Source organism: Scardinius erythrophthalmus, assembly GCF_964197995.2.
Source record: "Scardinius erythrophthalmus genome assembly, chromosome: 25".
Classification (NCBI taxonomy): Eukaryota; Metazoa; Chordata; class Actinopteri; order Cypriniformes; family Leuciscidae; genus Scardinius; species Scardinius erythrophthalmus.
The window spans coordinates 8031229-8052641 of NC_138245.1; the positions used below are offsets into that span (position 1 = coordinate 8031229).

At 37.4% G+C, this 21413-nt stretch overlaps 1 protein-coding gene across 1 annotated transcript in view; it reads left to right on the plus strand.

Annotated features, from left to right (window-relative positions):
* pde4cb (phosphodiesterase 4C, cAMP-specific b) overlaps positions 1–21413 on the plus strand; it is a 72049-nt gene that overhangs the window by 45164 nt on the left and 5472 nt on the right. The window contains exons 2-8 of the mRNA XM_081358557.1: positions 13766–13942; positions 16572–16608; positions 16858–16928; positions 17062–17111; positions 17305–17417; positions 18263–18356; positions 21244–21413. Coding sequence (XP_081214683.1) covers positions 13766–13942; positions 16572–16608; positions 16858–16928; positions 17062–17111; positions 17305–17417; positions 18263–18356; positions 21244–21413 — 712 coding nt within the window. The remainder of the gene's footprint in view (positions 1–13765; positions 13943–16571; positions 16609–16857; positions 16929–17061; positions 17112–17304; positions 17418–18262; positions 18357–21243) is intronic.

The window sequence follows — 21413 nt, forward strand, 5'->3', positions numbered from 1 at the left end:
TCCTATAGGTAGACGTGGATCAGCTGAGAGTCAGCTGACGCGAGCTTGACTAACGCGACCTGCCAGAACTGACGCTACGCTTAAAGCTGCAGTCGGCAAGTCTGGCAGATTGAGTGGACTTAGCCAAAATTTTGAATGTTTACAACTCTCATGCCCCTCCCCCACTACCAGCGAGCACCCTCCCATCGAGTTCGTGCTCGTCAGTGCGTGTGCACCAGATTTTCTGTGAACGCGTCCGTCTCTTCAGCATCGATCAACACCATGGACTCGGAGGTAGGCTGCCCTGGCTAATCCACCCATAGATAGCAATAACCAAGGAATTGGAAGCTTGTTAGTAGATTTTCTCTCCGCCATCACGCTTCGTACAATCCAACACACCTGCGAACTTCAGGCGTGTGCATGTGATATTGTAACGTGCGCAGGGGAGGGGGGATCTGTGGCGTGTGCACAAACTGTGATTGACAGTCAGATCTCACACAGCCCTGCACTGATTGGACCAGAAGAACCGGGAGCGGTGGATTTTTGCAAAACAAATAACACGCTCTTTGTGGAGGTAGAAGCGCAATTTTTAAAACCGGCTGATTTATGTTGTTCTGTCGGAGCATAGTGTCAGTTTCAGTGAATATGATCAAAAAAATCTTTCCGACTGCAGCTTTAATTTTGGTAATTTCCAATATGCTGAAAAGTGACAATTTGTTATGCAAAGTGACCAATCTCTTTTTTCTTACTTGTTGCCAATATCATCATGACATATAGTAAAAGTTATGTTTACTGTGCAGTTTCTAGCTTGAAGTTAACTGAAACAGATTTTTTTATTTTATATATAAAAACATTTCAAAGATATGTAGGCTACTGTGATAACTTTCTTCAGATGAATTGAGTCCAGTGAAAGACTTATTTTTTAGTTGTGCTTCATGGAAACCTGTAAATTGTAATTAAATAGACACGACTTCATGCATTTAATTCAGAAATACATACAGAACAATAAAAAAAAAAACTGTCTACTGAAAATTATCGTAAGAAACATCCAACACTAAATAATTAGAAAACATAACTATTTGACAAGATTTTGTATGGATTTGTACGATATGATTCGTGAAAAAGTAAGCAAGAAGGTCCACCCTTAACCCTAAACATCAGTTGGGCATAAACAGATTGTACTAAAAGATACGAATGAGATCATACAAATCGTATATGAATTTGCCGCAAATTTAGGTAAGAATTGCTTTAATATTGTTTTGGAAATAAGTATTGTTTGCCTTTGGACAGTTGTTTTGTAGGTGTCAGTTTCTGTGTAGCGATTTGTGTGACTCAAATAAGAACTAGATGGTATATTCTTGAGCCACACATGCTGAAAACATTACAGAAATGAACTTTCACTGATGTTCATTCAGGAAGTTTGTTTTCGTCATTAGCAGTCCCCTTGAGAGTGCTCTCATGACAGTGATGAAGTGATTTCACGAAAACATGTCCAGGTCATATTTCACACCAAAATCAAATCATAACACGTATAAAAATAAATGCATCCAAGGTCAAAAAAACACTTTCATTTTCTCATAATATACATTGCAGCATCACCTCTTTTCTCACAGTTTCTAAAACGGTATGAAAAAGGATTCTGTCTCTCTAAACCGGTCCTTTCTGAGAGTCTACTCTTCTCTGATTGGTCAGATGGCACAGTCTGTTGTGATTGGTCTACCGCTTACAGAGTGTGTCAGAAACAACACGTCTATTACCATATCTGAATTTCCAGCCCGTTCTCACCTCAAGGCGTCATATACTGACGCTTTTGACATTTCGTCTACATCGAACGCACATGGCACCCTTTAGCGTCAATATGAGACGCAGATAGATATAGGCAAGAAGTGCCTCCTAGCGGTCTAACCCTAACCCTACCCCAGACCTAAACCTACCCATAACCGAACAAAGCTCTGTGCGTGTCATATTGACGCTAAAGGGTGCCATGTGCGTTCGAAGTAGACGAAATGTCAAAAGCGTCAGTATATGACGCCCTAGGATGAGAATGCGTTGGAATTTCTGATCCGGAGGCATCCTCAGAACAGTGCTTATCAGTAATTAAACAGTAATGATGGTGTCAGTTTTACCATATCAATTCGAGCCCGAGTCCTCATCCTTTGGAAGTGCATGCAAAATGGATTTGATTTCGCAGTGCAGAAAAACAGCAGGTTCTCAACATGTTATCAGCATGAACCAAACTCTTCCAGACCTCAGCTACAGCTTCAGTGTTTGATGGCAGGTCAAAGTAGACGTTCATGGTAGCCAATGAAAACCATAGGCCGCCATTACGCAAATTTGTTCCAAACCTACGCAGGTTTGTGCTGGAAGTAAGACTGGAATTAGTGAAGACTCATTTCAAACTGTTCAGAATTGGTTCTTTCTTTTGGGAGACAACAACTACTTTTAAAAAACGCTGGTGGGGAAAGAATTAATATGAGAATCATTTAGTACCATGATATACATGATTTATGATGTCCCAGGGCCAGGTATGAAGGGCCACATTGTCACTGCCTACTGCTTTTCCCTGAAAACTAGAAATAAGAAGAGAGAAACTAAAAGATGAGCTCAGGGTTTCAATAACAGCAGCCATAGCCTGTGCTGAAGCTGTAATGCAGATATACTGTAAATATAATATGATGCAGTTTTGTATAGGGTCAGGTCTATCTAAAACACATCAACCACCCTGTCTTTTATCTCAGAGCAAATTTCACATCATTTAGGGCTGTGCACAGCAACACAGTCTGCCGTGATCTGCCTCTGTTATTGACCTGGAAAGAAGTGAGTGTGTATTTAGTGTGTGCACATGGAATATTTCTGAATCTACAATATAAAGTCTTGTTTCAATGGTAATTTAAAGAGATAGTTCACCTGTAGTTTTTTGTAATTTTTTATAACAAGGGAGCAACATTTTTCATCCCTCCGCATTCCCCCTCAAATGAAGTCCTGGCTATGTGAGGACTCAGTTTTTTTCTGTCATTTGACCAAAATCTCATGTTATAAAATATGAAGTGATACGACTGGCTATTTTACAGAGAAGGTCCGAAATGTGTGTGGCACTTCTTTCCCAATTGAGGCGAGGTGGAGTTATGAGATTTTATTGACAGTTTGATGATCCAGTGGTTCATTGGTTAAATATTTGCAAAACCCACAGATAGACGTAAAGGTTGACCAACAGTAATGAATTGTGAAGAAAAAAAATATATAATTATGGAGATTGAAGGTTTTTCACCAGACAGCGACGGAACAATAGATTTGTGTGTGCCTTGTAACAATAGATGTTCTATCCAGATCATATCTTTTTTCATATGGGCCAAAAATATATATTTTTACATTTTTTAATAGCAAATGCATGCGAGAAAAAAAAAAAAAAGAAGAAAAAGAGAAGATATTTATATTCTGAATATTGTCCAAATTTGAAAAAAAAAAAAAAAAAAACTTGTGATATTCATGTTTAGCTACATAACCCAGCATTTATCTATTACTCTAAAAAGAGTAGATCAACAGTTAGCATACAGTTTGGATTGGCAGTGAATTGTGGCAATTGGATTGGGCAAGAACTCCCTGCGCATCCATGCAGCCTGGATAAGATCAGGGAGAGCAGCAATAAAAACATGATAAGATAAACAGTCAAGTAAGATAAACAGGCCAACTGACTGGAGGTTTTTTTTTTTGTTTTTTTTTTGGGAGGGGGGTGGGGGATGATTACCTAATTTGAGCAGGAAGTGGCATCAGCCATGCTTGAATTACTCATTTATTGAAACATTTAGATTTAAGCCACATCTACACCTCTAATCAGGGTCCATCCCTCTCTGCAAAGCTGTTCTTGCCCATCATGCATTGAGTCTTTATATGACTGGCCACTGTGCACTTTAATTGCCTCTGCTCAGTAACTGATGTGTCCTGTCGTGTCACGATCGAAGCAATGTTCCAAATTAAGACCGATTCCTAATCGGACCCAGCAGAGAGACTAGAGTCAGAGCTCTGGAATACAGCTGGTGTGCAGGTGAACAAGGGCACTAGTGCATTGTGGGAGAATAACTGTCCTTTATTACTGCAGACCTCTCATCGTGCTCTTCACACCAAGAGCTTATTGATCCCACCATTCCAGATCCCCGCTCATAACATGAGCACCTGGACGGATTGGTCAAATCTGTCTCCATGTTTGCCTGTTCAGAGCCACCAGGGTCATACATGAACAATGATGACTTTAAGAGTGTCACAACTGGTGCAGTTTAGTTCATTCTAAGTTACTACATTTCAAGTCAAGTCATCTTCATTTATATAGCGCTTTTAACAATGTAGATTGTTTCAAAGCAGCTTTACAGAGATAAACGTACAATTTAAGGTAACAGAGATTGTTTTGGCTTTATAGCGGTTCTTTAATATAGTTATTTTCCAGCTAAAGTTAGTTTTGATTGATTCGCTTCCGTCGCAACGATCATTTGTTATTAAATTAGGGGCCGCTAAGACGACACCATTCTCTCTACACAGACTTTAAACGCGAACCTGTGAGAAACGCTGATGGCGTTCACATGCGCATTAAGAATTGGTTCTATAGTTATGTGCGTTTGCATATATGTGCGCAGGTTTGTAATTCCCTACAAACCAAGCCTAAACAAAGTACTGGCGTTTCCTTATAATTTTTGATACAGAATTTTATTTTATTTTATCAATTCGGGGGAAGATACGCGAATTGAGTTTCCCGACGACGCTTTATCTGTAGAGTGGAAAAGGGATCCTCCATAGGGAGAGACTAGTTGGCACTTCAGCGCTGCGTTGTCATCGGGTCCAGGCGAAGGTCCTTCATCAGATCTGGATACAATTAAAAATTAGCGTAGATGCCATTCTTCTTATGATGTAACGAGTACATCAGGATTTATGGGAAGTGTTCCCAGTAACTGAATTGGAATTAAATTTGTGCACAAACCTGAATGTAATAAAATTTGTTTCTTGCTTGCGTTAAGATTACCAACTAATTACATCCGCTATGAGTGTTGAATTGTGAAACATGTAATTCCCTGGAAAAATGTATGACGATCTGGATAACTGAGAATCGACGCTACATATTGCTTAATTTCACTTCCACGTAAAATATTTGTACAAGCAGTTTGTTTTATACCTTGAGTAAACAACGTGTGCTAACATTCCACTTGTGACAGTAATCATTCTCTCTAATGTGGCTCTTTTCCATAGACAATACTCATAATTTATGACTTGTGAATCTGCCTTCAATTTCAAACCAAAACAAATAAGAATAAACTAAATAATACATCATTTTGCATTTACGAAGATATGAATCATATGTTATATATATAACTTTTAAATAATAAAAGTGACAATGATTTTCATTATTGTATTACATTTCATGAATTTATCTTTTTTTATAATTTGGGCTATTTGGGGTAATTTTGTGGAAAAGGTGTCTTTAATTGAAACAAAAGTATTTACAATGAAAAAAAAATCGCCTTTATTTTCTTTGTACAAAGTACAATTTCTTTTCTTTTTTTCTCTCTAAAGCGTGTCTGATCCTGAAGCTGTCTGACGTGCGTTATTGTGGCATTCTACAAATCTGTCAGCTCTGCTGGCGTGTTGCGACTTGTGTGTTGGCAAAGAGAAGTTACGTGTGTGTGTGCGGTCAGAATACAAGAGAAAATGAGAGGACTGGATGGATGTATTTATGGTAAAACACTGTATTTAGATTAAAGGTTTACAGAGTTTGATCTCTGGATTCAAGTAATTCGAGGTATTTAAAATAAATATCAAATCAAATTAGTAAATCAAATGTAAGAAATCTATCTCTTTATTTGGTAAGAAATATGTTATATGGTTAGATTGGCATTGGATTTGTCTCCAAGGTTCCTTACTAAAAGTCTTGAGTTAGAATGGCAATCTGCTTGCAGACAAGACCAAGATCTGCTGAAAAGCACGTACTGTGGTAAGTTCACTGTTGACATTTGCCACATTATATAAACTGAGCCGTATTGTCAGACCAGCTCTTCAGAACTCGTAATTTGTACTTTGCTCTTTTTCTTCTCTGTTGAAATATATGGAGTTTGCTACACCGTACTGAATTCTAAAAAAAAAAAAAAAAAAAAACATATTCTATAGGCTGTAACTGTACTGACATGTCATATATTGTGGTCAGATTTTTTTGCACTATTATACATAGTTTCCCCCCCAAATCCATATAATACCTGTTGTCATAACACTGGTTCTCTGGTTTCTCTGATACCATATGCATGTTCACAAGACATATATTTGATATCTGTGTGTTTTAGTCTGGGAAATGTCATTTTAGAGCATTTTCTCACTTACAGTATGTGTTTAAAACAGCAGATTTTGTTGAGATATTGATAATTTAGAATGTATGTGAATCATATGCTTACTAGATAAAATATAAACAAACATTTTGATAAGATCTTTAATAGATGTTTGTATTTGTACAATAATTAATACTAGATTATGTCCAGACACCTTGAATTTATTTGTTTACAGTTTACTGGACAAATCTGCACAATTACTAATTAATGTATCATTACTGTAATGATTTTAATGTAAAAAGCTGATTTAATTCATTATGGCTGCATCTTATTATACATTATAGAATGTTCACAAAATTTGCAATGATTTTGCTGCCGATAAAATTAAGACTTAAATTATTTCATGTGAGATGATTTAACTTTAACATTTAGCAATGGTGCTAAAGTATAAGTAAAAACAAGAAGAAGAAAAAGAAATCCAAAATCTACTCAAATTTCACTGAATCAATTCTGAATTCTGATTCAGAATTTGCATCACCACTTAAAATCATTATTATTATACATGAGAATGATTCATTTAGGTGACAAACAGCGGAAATCACCTTTTTTAAAACTAGATTTATACTCTGTTTTATTTCCTTTATCATTCCCATTACATATTTTGAATTAATTATTTAAAAAGGGTTTGTCCACCCTTTTTAGCCGTTTTATTAATTTCTTTTTATAAATATATATATATATATATTAATATATAATATATAAAAAAATTCTGTTTATAGAGAATGTAGTTCTTTTTTTTAATTTTCTTAAGTGTCATCTGTGCAGGTACCACCCAAACCAACACTTTATAACACTTTATTATAATTTTTTTTTTTTCCTGTGGCACATGTTTTTCATCTGGGCCCCCGTCTCTAAAGTGCCAAGGTCAGGCTACAGAACCCACCAGGACAAATGTATACAACCTGTTTTTCACTCTACATAAAAGAAAGAATGGGGTCATGTTTGGCCTTTATTTTCAGAGAAGCTCTCTGTTGTTTCAGGGACAGTGATCTTTAATGATCACATCTGTGTCTCAGTGCCAAACCACCATTCTGGGGTTCTCATAAATGCCTTTGTGTAGGCCAGCTGCTTAGAGTCGATCCAAAACATCAGGGCCCGTATTCATAAAGATTCTAAGAATCCTCTAAGAAAACTCTTAATTTAGCTTAAAAACTTTTACGTAGGAGTCTTAGCTTAAAAGCGATTCAGGACCGATCTGAGAGCAACTCTGAGTAAGGAAAAGACAAAAACTTTCATCTTAGTAAGGAGGCGGGGTTGACCCCGTTGCTATGTATGACACAATCTTTTGAAGACTGTGATTGGCTGGTTGTCCAAGAAGGAAAAAAAAAAAGTGATTTTAAATATAGGGTCTATTCTAAGCCTTCACTTTGAAATTACATGCATAATTTTTCCTATTTGATCGTTCACACACACACACACACACACACACACACACACACACACACACACACACACACACACACACACACACACACACACACACACACACACACACACACACACACACACACACACACACACACACACACACACACACACACACACACACACACACATATTATATATGTGTATATTAATCCTTTTGTTTTATTTACCATGCTGTTTATTTCCTATAAGGTATTTGATTGGCTTAGAATGATAAAAAAATGTTCCACTCTTTCCAATTACACTGATTGCTGGCATGTCTATTTAAAGTGGTGGTTTGAATGCTGGTTTTAATGTATCAAACATGGAATTTTCCCAGTTGCCAAATATCGTAATGTAGTGATTACTTTTATTTCTGGCGCTATGGCATTTCTGCGCTGTGTCGGAGATGTTAGCGCGTCTCTAATAAGATCAGTCTCAAACATGATCCCTGCACAATCTAATCTATAGCGTCTTATTAACTCACTGTCATCCATTGTCTGCAACAGATTTCTTCTCCCTCTTCGTCTTTCTGCCATTTTCTCCGCTGCTAAAGAAACTCTTAAGCCTCTTAAAAGTCCTCGTCCGTGCTCCTAACAATTTTGACCTTAAGACCTCTTTTAAGGGTTAAGATGCTTTCTGAATTACTTTTTTCTTTACTAGGATTTTTTCTTTAATTTTAAGAGTAAACGCCCACATTTCTAAGAATTTTCTTAGAATTTTGTCACTAGGAGCTACTCTTTGCATTAAGATTCTTTATGAATACGGGCCCAGGAGGAAGGTTAGCTTGAAAAGATAAAACTGATGTTCTCCCTAGAATAATCTTGAAATCTTCCTTACTCAAATGTAAAGGTAATGTGCAATTCTGTAAAGACCCTAGCGCCCTCTATTGGCCAGCCGCCCCTGTACACTATGTAACTTTTGGCCCTCTGGCGGTTAAAAAATAAAACTGCACGTATTGTATGGAAGAACATTGTTTTGGTTGTGCTTTGACTCTGCATGAGTGCTCATAAAACCTTCACTACTACGCTTAAGACATATAACCAGTTTATGATTTTTAATAGATGTTTGTACACAATATTTAATACTGTACGTTACTGTAGCTACACCCATTACAGTACTTCCTTGAAAATACATTCCAGAAGCGCTACAACAGCCCATGAAATGACCCTTCACAATAGATAATGCTTTCCAATGAACTCTGTTAGATATATAATATGGAAATCTATAAGTTAAATAAAATACCTTACTCACCTGTTGAATATCAAAAACGCAATCTCGCAACAAAAACGCTATTCTCACAATCTCCAAAAAGCCAGTCTAGTTTTATTACGAGCTCTGTTGCGTTCTCTTTTTGCCAGCAGACTCTCCTCTGTTCTGTGTTTTGTTTTTTTCCCCCTGAGATTTAGCTGCTCCATGTCAACCTTTCTCACTCATTGTGACATCTAACCTCTGCCACTCTCACGTCATACATGCGTCAAAGTAGCTGGAGCAACTTTTCTCTATCTACGAATATGACGAGACACACACAGGCAAGTGACGCATGTACGCAATTTCCCACGAAAACCATCCCAACAGGTCTAAAATATTTCTAAATATATGATTATTATTATTATTATTTTTACCTGCATTTATCATTAAGGACTCAAAGGTTGCAAAGATATTCTGAATGATTGTGAGCAGGGTCAGAAATGAACTTTTCCGTTAAGAGACATATTCGTCCCCTGAAACTGATTTCCAGGGGCATTTTTTTACAGTTGTAAAGGCAATTTTTATAAATACCTTTTTTTAACATATATGTCTTATGTTTTATGTCAAATTCTGAAGTTTAACCAAAATACTTGGTCAGAATACTATAGACCGTTACCAATCAAATTTTAGCAACATCAACAAAAGCCATCTTTACATTGCAAAGAACAAGTCAAGTCAAGTCAAGTCATCTTCATTTATATAGCGCTTTTAACAATGTAGATTGTTTCAAGAACAGAAGAAGCATCTGATTATTTACACAGATTAACTTCTGACTTGTGCAACCTGCAATAAAACCACATCATGTTGCTTCATTTGGCCAAATGAGGACTGGTCCCCCAACTGAGCCTGTTTTTTCCCAAGTTTTTTTTTTTTCTTTTTTTTCTCTTCATTCTGTCACCTGATGGAGTTTGGGTTCTTTGCCACTGTTACCTCCGGCTTGCTTTGTTGGGGTCACTTAAAGGGATAGTTCACCCAAAAATGAAAATTAGCCAATGATTTTCTCACCCTGAAGCCATAGGAGTATATGACATTTTTCTTTCAGACGAATACAATCGGACTTATATAAAAAAATGTCCTGGCTCTTCCCAGCTTTATAATGGGAGTGAATCGGTGTATATCTTTGGAAGTCCATCAAAGTGCATCCATCCCTGATTAAAGTGCTCCACACGTCTCCGGTGGTTTATAAAGGCCTTCTGAAGTGAAGCGTAAGTGTTTGTGCAAGAAAAATATCCATATTTTATCGACTAAAATTACTATTTTCCGGCAGACGGCCGTACGCATCCATTTATGGCGAAAGAGTAACACTTGAACTTGACGCACAACGTAATGACGAACGCAGTTGCCCAGCCCTGTTTGTTTGAACCGCGAGAGTCGTCAAAGCTTACGCTAATCCTACATCCGACGTCATACATCGTCAAGTGTTACTCTTTTGGCGTAAGTCAACTTGTGTATGGTCGATAGCCAATTTAATAATTGATGATCTTCACAACGGAACTGAATCAAAACTGAACTGACTTCAGCTGAACAATGACACTTTTTTTTCTTTTTAAAGCTGCTTTACAGCCGAATTACAGTTTTTTTTTTACGATCGCTATGACAATGTTTTCAATACCTTTAACAATTTTCTTAAACTCTTAACGCACCAACACATCTACAACACATAATTGGCAAAACGTATAATTTCATGCTAAAAATCACACACTGTAAACTAAACTCCAACACAAATTTTCAACACAATACACTGTCTACCAAAACACTAACACATGTTCTCTTCCAACAGGAACATTTAGTCAATCAGCACATTGTCATAAAAACACTAATATAAGATGGAATTACAGAAACTGCATTATTTTATATGTGTCAGGTCTGCCATTATACAATAGACAGTATATTGTTTTGATTATAGATTGTGTTTTGGACTGCAGTTTCTTTTGAAGTCTCTTTACATGTTTTGTTTGGGTTTAGTAAATGCGTGCATTATTTATTTATTTATTTATTTGCAGCAGAAATTCAATACAAAAAATGAATGACCCTTCTTAGAGTAGCTTTATAGAATGTAGGGTTTATGAAAAAAGAAGAAGACAGAGACAGAATTGCTGCAGTAACGGCTTTATTTGTAACAGGACATTTCTGCAAGATAACAAAAATATGCAAAATAGCTGCCATTTACAGTATTACTGTATGTGAAAATACCAAATATACAAACATAATTTGCATTTGGCCATGGCCACATGTTCTCATCCACATCACACCTGATATCTACTCTGGCAAGGCATCTTGGGAAGAATCTTTTGGCATGCCTTATCCACCCCTGGCAGTGTTCAGCTGTGATGTCTTGGCATGCAGCATCTATTGCATCCAGGAGGGACATTTGGTCCTGTGGAAAATGGTCTAAAACCTTCCATCTCCAGGCTGATAAAACTCCTCAATGGGGTTGAGGAAAGGGGAGTGATGGGCTTCAAAGCAGGCTGTGACTGGAATGGTGGAATGCCACATTGTCCCATATTTGCATAACTTCAATCAGCTGTTTCTCAGTAGCAATGGAATAAATACAGGGGATATTTTTGTGTTTCAGTTCACAATATCAACAGCTGTTCAGTTTGACTTTAACCTATAAGTTTAGAACATGATGTTATCTGTTCTGACATACAGTGTGAAAGCATTTGTAAATTTGGCAGTAAAAATATATTGTTTTGGTCTTGGTTGAGCTTGTGCGTAAAAAAAGCTCAAGCATTTTAAATGTGTGTTAACTGAATGCATTTTGTGTCAAAGCAGCAATAAATGTCTTAATTGTATATCCTACACAGACGGATGTTGTGCTAACTTTGTTAAGAAATTGTTAAAAGTATTAAAAAAAATTGTCATAGCGATCGTAAAAAACTTTAAACTGTTTGTATCATTGTATCATTATTTTCTTGTTGATCACTGCAAAGCTTCTTTGAAACAATCTGTATTGTATAAAGCGCTATAAAATTAAAGGTGATGGGACTTGTCTTCTAGGGTTTTGATAAGGCAATATTTTACCTTAGAAACTAAAAATAGATCCTCAGCCAGAGTGCGAATTACCCCACCATAAGTGGGGGGTACTGCTCCTTCACTTCTTCTATGACCATCATGGTCCACTACCATATCAATCCCCACTGTGATCGCCAAGTGCAACATGTGTTGTGCAACACACATACAAGGTCTAAACATGCGACAAACTGATAATCAGTAGGCTACAGAATATCTCATTGTTATTATATATCCAAAAGAGAACTGTTTTGATCAACTCTCAAAAGTTAGAAGTTAAGTGCACTGAAATACCATTCTAATTACTAGTAAAAGTAATATCTTTACAAGAAGCCTATTGCCTATTTCAGGGTTTTCCTGGCTCAAACCGAGGCGGAGGTGGTAAAATCATAATAATGTATTTTAATAATAAGATAATTAAATGTGTATTTTTTTGTAAATCATCATATTGCTTCATTTGTTTCCCACATTTTTTAGTTGGTGTAGCTTGGTATCGCTGTCGGGGGGGAAGAAAATTTTGTACATTTTAAAGATAAATTCATTAATCTGGTGCACTTTGAGTCACCCGAATCCACTATTAAAAATAAATAATCCACCCGCAAACCGCCCATATTCTTTGATTTAGATATCTGCATCTGATCATCACACTCTTAGTATTAAGCATGATAATATGGTAACATATCACACTGAAGTAGGCTGATTTAAAATGAACATTTATTTAAAATAAAATTTCTTCTTTTGGCAAAATTACATTTCCTTAATAGCCTAAACAGAGGCTTTACTCCCTTCAAGCTTACATTGTCAATGTTTCATTACATCACTGTTTGAAAACACTTTTTGTACCGTTATAAAGGGCAGTTTCCCCTAATTTTATTAAATGTATGCTCCATCTTTCATTTCAAATTATTAAATTTGATAAATATATTCAATTAAAATAATTAGACACTAGGCTGTACCAATAAAATTAAATAATTTGCATTGAAAAATTATAACTGTATTAAATTAGATTATTTTAAATATTTTTGAATATACAAATAAGGAATGTTGAAAAAAATGATACTTTATGAAACTAGCGTTTTGTCATTCAACGTTGACACTTGCTTGAGAAGTTGAAGTCGTTCTCTATCTCCGTTGCTTCTAGCCACGGTGGTTAAAAATGGTACGGTCCACAATAGGGGTGTCTGAAATCGCTTTACATTAAAATGTTCCTACAGTGAAAATAGGAGTTGACTTGTATTGTAACTGTAATTATATTTTTTCACAATATCAGAAAAATTATCTGACCCCCCAAAACTGATATCTCTGTCCCTTTGGGACTATGTGATTCGAACTATGCCCTCAGCCACTGAACCTTTACCACAGATATAAATAAACCAGAAGCCCTGGCTCACTTTCTCTTCAAGCCCTTGAATTCAGTCCTACAGACAGTCTAGCAAGGCCTGTTACTTCTCTTTTTGAGCTTGTGGGCCAGAGGCCTTCATTCACTAGAAATCATGAATGAAACAGTTTCCTTCAGAACATAAACTTGTGTCTTCTGTCTTCATCACAGACTTAACATAAATAAACAAAAAATAAACTTGTGCTTGCTGTTTTAACTGAGTTGCTAGAATACCAGTGTCTATTCTGAAACAAAAGATAATTGCATCTATGTTGCAATTCTCAGTATTCCTTTGATCAAATGTTGGGCAGTTTCTTCTTTTTAGTTGTCCAAATGTTTTACTCAGATAACTAATTTCTTCTCACCTGTATGTCTGTTGCAGTTTCGATGTGGAAAATGGGTTGTCAATCGGACGGAGTCCACTGGACACCAGTCCAAGTTCTGGTCTGGTCCTCCAAGCAAACAGCCAGAGGCGAGAGTCTTTCCTTTACCGCTCGGACTCGGATTTCGACATCTCGCCCAAGACGATGTCCAGAAACACCTCGACTGCCAGCGAGCTGTGAGCTTTTATCACATACTAAAGCAAAATATGTCATAGTACTCTGTCATTGAACTGGCTCAACTCATTTTCTGTTCAGAGTGATTTCTTGCTTAATTATTACTTCATCTTTTGGCATGTAGCTCTTGAGAGTAACTCTAGAAGCAAGTGTGGGATAGATGTTGTAATAGTGTAAATATAAAGTCAGTGTGAAATACCATTCACAACCTATGGATTTATAATTAAAACAAGACATGCTTAAAAAAGAAAAATGTAAGATGGGATTGGGAGTGCAGAATTAAGAAATAAACCTTTCATTAAAAATGTCACTCAATAAAGTGTGTGTGTGCGTGCGTGCGTGCGTGCGTGCGTGCGTGCGTGCGTGTGTGTGTGTCTGTCTGTGTGTATATTGATGATATGTGAAAGAGGACAACACTTGACTTGGGATTAACAGTACTTTCTAGGCAGGTGAGAGGAGCACACGTGGAGACAAGACAGAGGGAGTAAACAGTGGAACAATGAAGTAGCAGACAGACTATGGAGAACAGATGATGGAGAAATCCAGGTAAGTATATCCAACAGGTAAGATCAACACAAGTGTCTGAACAGTCTTTGGTAAACAATGACAAAACCAAACAAAGAGTGTGTGTACATGTGAGCAGAGTATAAATGCTGTCATTGATGAGCAGGTAAATGGTGACTAGGTGCTTGCGCAATTAGAATGCAGGTGAGATTGAGCAGAGTGCGTTTCTGACTGAGGATAGTGAGGGAAAGCTTGGTGTAGTCGAGGCCCAAGGTGGAGTAGGGGACCAAGGCGGAGCAGGAAGCGCTGGGATCCACCGGCTAAGTGGGAGACCACAGGGATGCTGGCTGAGCAGGGAAACTCTGGGATGAGGAAGACTTGGGAGTGCCTGCAGAGCGGGAAGCCTTAGGCAAGCCAGCCGAGCAGGGGACCATGGTGGAGAGATGGATTACCTTTAGGTAATCAGCATGGATGAGGACTAGGGTGGAGCAGATGAAACCAGAGGATGAGGAACTATGGTTACCATGTCCATGATGAAGGAGAGGGACACAGTTTTTTTGGATGATGAAGATGAGGATGAGGGAGTGGGGAGTGGCCTCCATGGCTGAGACAAGGGAGCGGAGAGTGGACTTAAGACCAACCAGAATACCTGACTTGGGACAACCTTACCACCCGACTTGGGACCACCTAGATGACCTGACTTGGAAACACTGGACTTGGAACCACCCTGACTACTGGACTCAGGGCCACTTGACCAGAGAGCTCTGGGACCACCGGACCAGGGACCACTGGACCTGGGAGCTCTGGGCCTCTAGACTTGGGAGCTCTCCAGAGTGTTCAAAGACAGACTTCTTCCTCCTCCTTCACCTCCTCTTCTGGACTGCGGTCAATGTGGTGCCCGGACTGGAGGATGGAAGGTTAGAGGGAAATCTTAAGTGGAATCTGGAAGTTGATTCTAAGATGACTACAATGGACTGTGGAAGCCCTGGAGAAACTTGATTGGAGCAACTTAGGGTCCTCATCCACTTCTTCCACGGTTGAAGGGGGATCCATCCGATTGAAGGGCCAGATCCAGAAGTGGGCAGAGCATCCCTCAAGGATCACTGGATGGCAGCAGTGATCCGAGGGGTTTGTTAATGCTGGCTCTGAAGAAACTTATGAGGATATCATCCTCATAATTCCTCGAGGGTCCTGGGTGAGGCTAATGAGAAGGAATGCAGGAGTGATGAAAGTTCAGTGTGTTTGGTCTGGTCTTCTGTCATGGAATCATTTTTTTAAATGTTTTTTGGGATGACAGGTAACGCAGGTAAGTATATTGATGATAGATAAAACAACACCAGCACTTATCTTGAGAGTAACACTACTTTTTAGTCAGATGAGACGAGCACACAGGGAGACAAGACAGAGGGAGTGATCACAGCGGATCAAGGAAGGAGTAGACAGACAATAGAGAACGATGGAGAACAGAGGCGATGGAGAAATCTAGGTAAGTATATCCAACAAGTAAGATCAACACAAGAGTCTCAGCAGTCTTTTGTAAACAACAACGAGACCAGAAGTGTGAGTGTTTGAGCAAAGTATAAATGCTGTCCCTGATGAGCATTGATATATTACTACATACATCAAAATCCAATGGCAATGAAAAAAAATAATTTACATTATTTATTTATTTATATTTATTTATTGACACCATACATAAATTACCATACTAAATCATGAAATTTGTTTATACATTAAGAAATAACATGTCAATTATTTCCCATTGGACTTAGATGCAAACATACTGTATATTTATTTACTGACACATGTTGTGATCTATTTATTTATTGATGCTTTTAATGAAAAATGTGTTTATTAATATGGCACTCCCAATCCTACATAGATGTATCCATCAGGAAATTATGTTATTGTTGATTGGAGGGAAATTGGTTAAAGGGGATTTTTGACATCAATGGCAATGCAATGTTGTTTAAGAGTCGGAGTGAATTATTACATGTGCACTTGTCAATATTTTACAATAAAACTAGGCAAGTGCTTTAAGAAAGTAAATTTGGTCAATATTGATTTCTTGTTAAATATGAATTAAATAAATTAATCTGATCATGACTGTTGACTTCTCTTTTGCAGTCATGGGGAGGACATGATTGTAACGCCTTTTGCGCAGGTCAGTTGGGTGCAAATTTGGTAAATGTGTAAATATATTTGTAATTTCACAAAGGTTCCAAATAATTGTGCAAGGCAATATGTGCATTCTATAATGCAGATGAATGTGTACGTATGTGTGTGTGTGTGTGTGTGTGTGTGTGTGTGTGTGTGTGTGTGTGTGTGTGTGTGTGTGTGTGTCAAACCTACAACATGTCAATTAATCGATAAAGTATATATATTTGTGTGTGTGTGTGGGTGTGTACTATAGGTTCTTGCCAGTCTGCGTACAGTGAGGGGTAACGTTGCAGCTTTAACCCACATGCAAGATAGAAGCAACAAGTGAGTCTGTAGTCAAAACATCTTCAGATAGTCAGTGAATGGAATGATTAATGAGAAAAATATTTATAACAATTGTCACATGAGGTCTCTTAAATTTTTTTTTATTTATTTTTTTTACATATATACATATCAGGAGACCATCAGGCACTAACCCTCAATCTGCCTGTAAAACAAACCAGACTGGTGAGTGGAAGAACATGAGCTGGTCTAGCCAAAGATGAGGATTTTTTTTTTCTTGCTGTAGACCTCAGATTTAGACGTAAAAGTTTGAACATCTGAGTAGTCACCAGAAATGAAAATGATGTATTTGGGGCTTATTCTAACATTATTTAAAATAACCAGGACTGTTTTTACATCTAAGGGTTTGTTTTTGTAGATGAATCATATCAAAAACTCGCTGTCGAGACTCTTGAAGAGCTGGACTGGTGTTTGGACCAGCTGGAGACCCTGCAAACACGTCACTCTGTCAGTGAAATGGCCTCCAATAAGGTATTTAAAGCAATACCCCCCCCCCCCCCCGGCTATACAGCACAGCTTTACACTTTATTAGAATAATATACTTCGGCAGCCATACAATATGTCCATTTTATCAGTTCATCAGAATTTAGTCGTTTTTATTGGTTATTAATAGGTTTTGGGTACAGAAAGGAGGTACATTTTAATTAAGGTTTTTTGATTATAATAACATGAATTCAATTCACATTTGATGTTGTGCATGTTCCACGCCCAAAGCCATGCATAAAGTCAGCAACAAGATAATACAAAACCAACACATTTCAGTAAAATACTGAACAGAAACTTGGACGTAAGGCAAACAATGTTGGCAGAGTGGTTTCAGTCATTACAGTACATGTGACACACTGTATATTTGACTGTACTGTCATGTACTGTATCGTCAAAAGACTCATGCTTCAGTGCTTGAAATTATTTTTTCTGACAAAACTATTTCAGTCTTTTATTGCAATGCATCATATTCAGTTTATTATGTGTTAATCAGAGCTGTAAATCATTTTTCTGATGCATGATTACATAACCCTACCATGCACTGTAGAGTCTGAATGAGTGTTTCCTTACTGGCCTTTGGTATGGACTCAGTTACCATAGTAACTAAGTAACATGTTGAATAATTGTGCTGTAGGGTTCTGATGGCTGATCAGTGGCAATGTTCATAACACTAGTTTTCTTCCGGACTGTGTATATCATCTACTGTTCGCACTTACATTTATTGTATCATTTGCTGTCGGTATTACACTGAAATTAGTTCCATAATGCATTAAATGGACTTTTGTGATTAGAATATAATGTTTCACTTTTATTTGTTGTATTATTTTTAGTTTAAAAGAATGCTCAACAGGGAGCTAACTCAGCTATCGGAGACCAGCCGGTCAGGAAACCAGGTGTCGGAATTCATAGCAAGCGCAATTTTACGTGAGTGACTACTTAATGTAATTTAAATGTAATTATGAGACAGGATTTGTAATGGTGTGTTTACTATTAACTCTTTCCCCGCCAAACACAGAATTTGTATGATACTATATAGAACATACTTTTTTAGCAGCCCAGAAGTAATTACTCAAATTTAAAATAAGTACCTACTCAAGAGAGTATGCGATTTCGGACGCAACCCAAGTGTGTTGCACAAGTCCTGAAAAGTGAAACCTAAAACGTTTCGATCGCCCCCCCCGGTGGCTGGATGCAGTATAGGTCATAAACCCCGCCCTCTCCATGTAATCTAATGGGACGTGAGACAAACTAAACAATCAAATTACACTTCAAATTTTTTTTTTCCAAAGATGGTTTCTGGCATTTAGGAAGTTTTTTGTCACGCTGATGCAAGTTCAAGTGTTCGTTTTTTAAGTAAGTTAAAGTTACGCTATAAAAACAGGGTTTGACGTCATGATTGACAGCCTCTCTGAGCGAAGTAGTACCTGAGGCACCATCTGACTTTTTGGGGGATCTTCGGGTGGAGATTGGAGCTTCGACTTTAATTTCTACATTTCTATAACTGTTTATTTCACACACACATAATGAGTTGTTCTGCAGTAAACTTTTAAGATGCAGAAACAACAAACTCATATGTAATCATATTCATATTTAAAATAACGATCATCAACATTAACCTGTTAAGCTGCAAGCCCACTTTTGAAAAATCCCCAGAAATGACATACCCAAACTGAAACAGATACAGTTCATGAACCCTTTGCACTAAAAGCACAAGTATGATCTCATTTGAAAGCTGACACCTGGCAGTTTATTGAAAATGTAGAATTAATTATTGTCATAATGAATTTTTTTTTTATAAATAGCTTTAAAGTTTTGTAAAGTTATTAGAAATTTATTTTTATGAAACATCTTCATGAAAATAAAATTGAAGTTGACCCTGTAGCAATCTAGAAATGCACTACAGCTAAAGCCACATGTCTAAACATTTTATGTTTAAAATCTGAAGATGATAAGTCTAAAACTCTGTATTTAGTTCATTTTTTTCAAGATAGAAGCACCAAGAGCTAGCTAGCATGTTAGCTTAGCACACCATCAATACATGACAATTTATGAGATTAAAACCATGTTTGTGCTTCAAACTTACTTTAAAACGCAAGTGAAGTGTTTTAAATAATCTTCTGTGATCTAATTTGACATCAGATAAAAAAAAATCTGACAGAAAATATACTATTTGATCATATTCTGCACAATGATGGTCTATAGATTAGCATTACATTATACATATAATCTATTATTATTAAAATACCTGGCATGGCTTGAAAAACACAGGTAACTCGAATATCATTGCAATCATGTTTATTGTCTTCAAAATATCTGTATCTGCATGATACAGCGCTATCTCTTGTTAGCTTTGTGTGTATCTCTGGTATCAGTGACGTCCTGGAATGTCACATGATTATGGCTCTTCTTCATGTCCCATATATGGGCTATTATTGTGCTTATAGCGCCCTCAGGCTTCTTGTATGAATTGAAAACCCAGTAAATGAGAGTGCCAAACGCTCATAAAGATTACATCGACGCATTTGGGTATAAATTCAATAAATATTATTCCTGTCAATAGAAATCTGATGTAAACCTATGAGAATCTATCAATATTTCTCCAAATCTGCACATTTTTGAGCTAAAAGCCCTGAGGGACGTTGTTTTGTGTATCGCTGTCATGACGACAGCACGGGAGTTTTTTTATGAATGAAAGCGGCTGACGCGCATAATTCATATTAAAGGTATCGACTCATTTTTTCATTTCATAACTCCTGACAGAAATTTAGAAATAACTGTCGCTATAAGTTTCTCAGAATACAATAGTGGTCAAATACTGAAACTTGAGTATTATATCTTTTTAATGATGTATAGTTTGTCAAGGCATAACATTAAATCTGATAGTAAATTTGAACTAAATAAAAAAAAAAACGCTTCAGTGCGCGGGCGCACTGGCAAAGGTTAACAGGTTAAAGGTGGTATCAGTGATTTCAGGCCCAAAAATATTTTTATCACATTCATCTAATCTTTCCTAACGATCCGCTAGCTGCCCGCCCCATAAGCATGCCGTCAAAAAACTGCGTCTCTGTAGGCAGCCTAGGCTCTGAGATCTGCACACAAAAACAAATGGTTTAGCCAAACACTCAAAACCAAAACAAATAGTGTTCCAACCAATCACCGACAGGGGGAGGGTGTTGTGAGGTTTTGTGCTCGTGCACAGCTGCACGCGAAGTCAGAGCTGAAGAAAAAGCTGGCTCAAAACCTCACAACACCCTCCCCCTGTCGGTGATTGGTTGGAACACTATTTGTTTTGGTTTTGAGTGTTTGGCTAAACCATTTGTTTTTGTGTGCAGATCTCAGAGCCTAGGCTGCCTACAGAGACGCAGTTTTTTGACGGCATGCTTATGGGGCGGGCAGCTAGCGGATCGTTAGGAAAGATTAGATGAATGTGATAAAAATATTTTTTTGGGCCTGAAATCACTGATACCACCTTTAAACAGCATATAAATCAAAACTGCCTAATGTTACTGAATTAAATGTTGACCCAGGATGAGTTACAGGACTGTGCAAGTTTTTGTTTTTGTTTTTTAAAGCAGAGGGTCTGTTCTTTCTTTTGATATATTGCATGTTCAGATATTAATACAACAAAATATTCTGGGGGCCATGAAATGTTTGTAAAAATGATCAAAAACACTGGCGGTGGCTGGCAACTTTAAAAAAAAAAAAAAAACGCTGGCGGGGAAAGATTTAATTCAGATTTTTAAACTGTGTCTTCCTTTCAGTCTGAATGCAGCTCAGGGCTTTTCACATACTTTTTGTGTTTGTGTTGCAGAAAAACAGCATGATGTGGAGATTTTGTCATCAACTTGTAAGGAGGAGAAAAAACGGCGTCCAATGTCTCAGATAAGTGGAGTGAGAAAACTGAGCCCTAGCCTGAGTCTCCCACCAACAAGCATCCCACGATTTGGTGTCAACACGCAGCACGAGAGCCTCCTGGCCAAG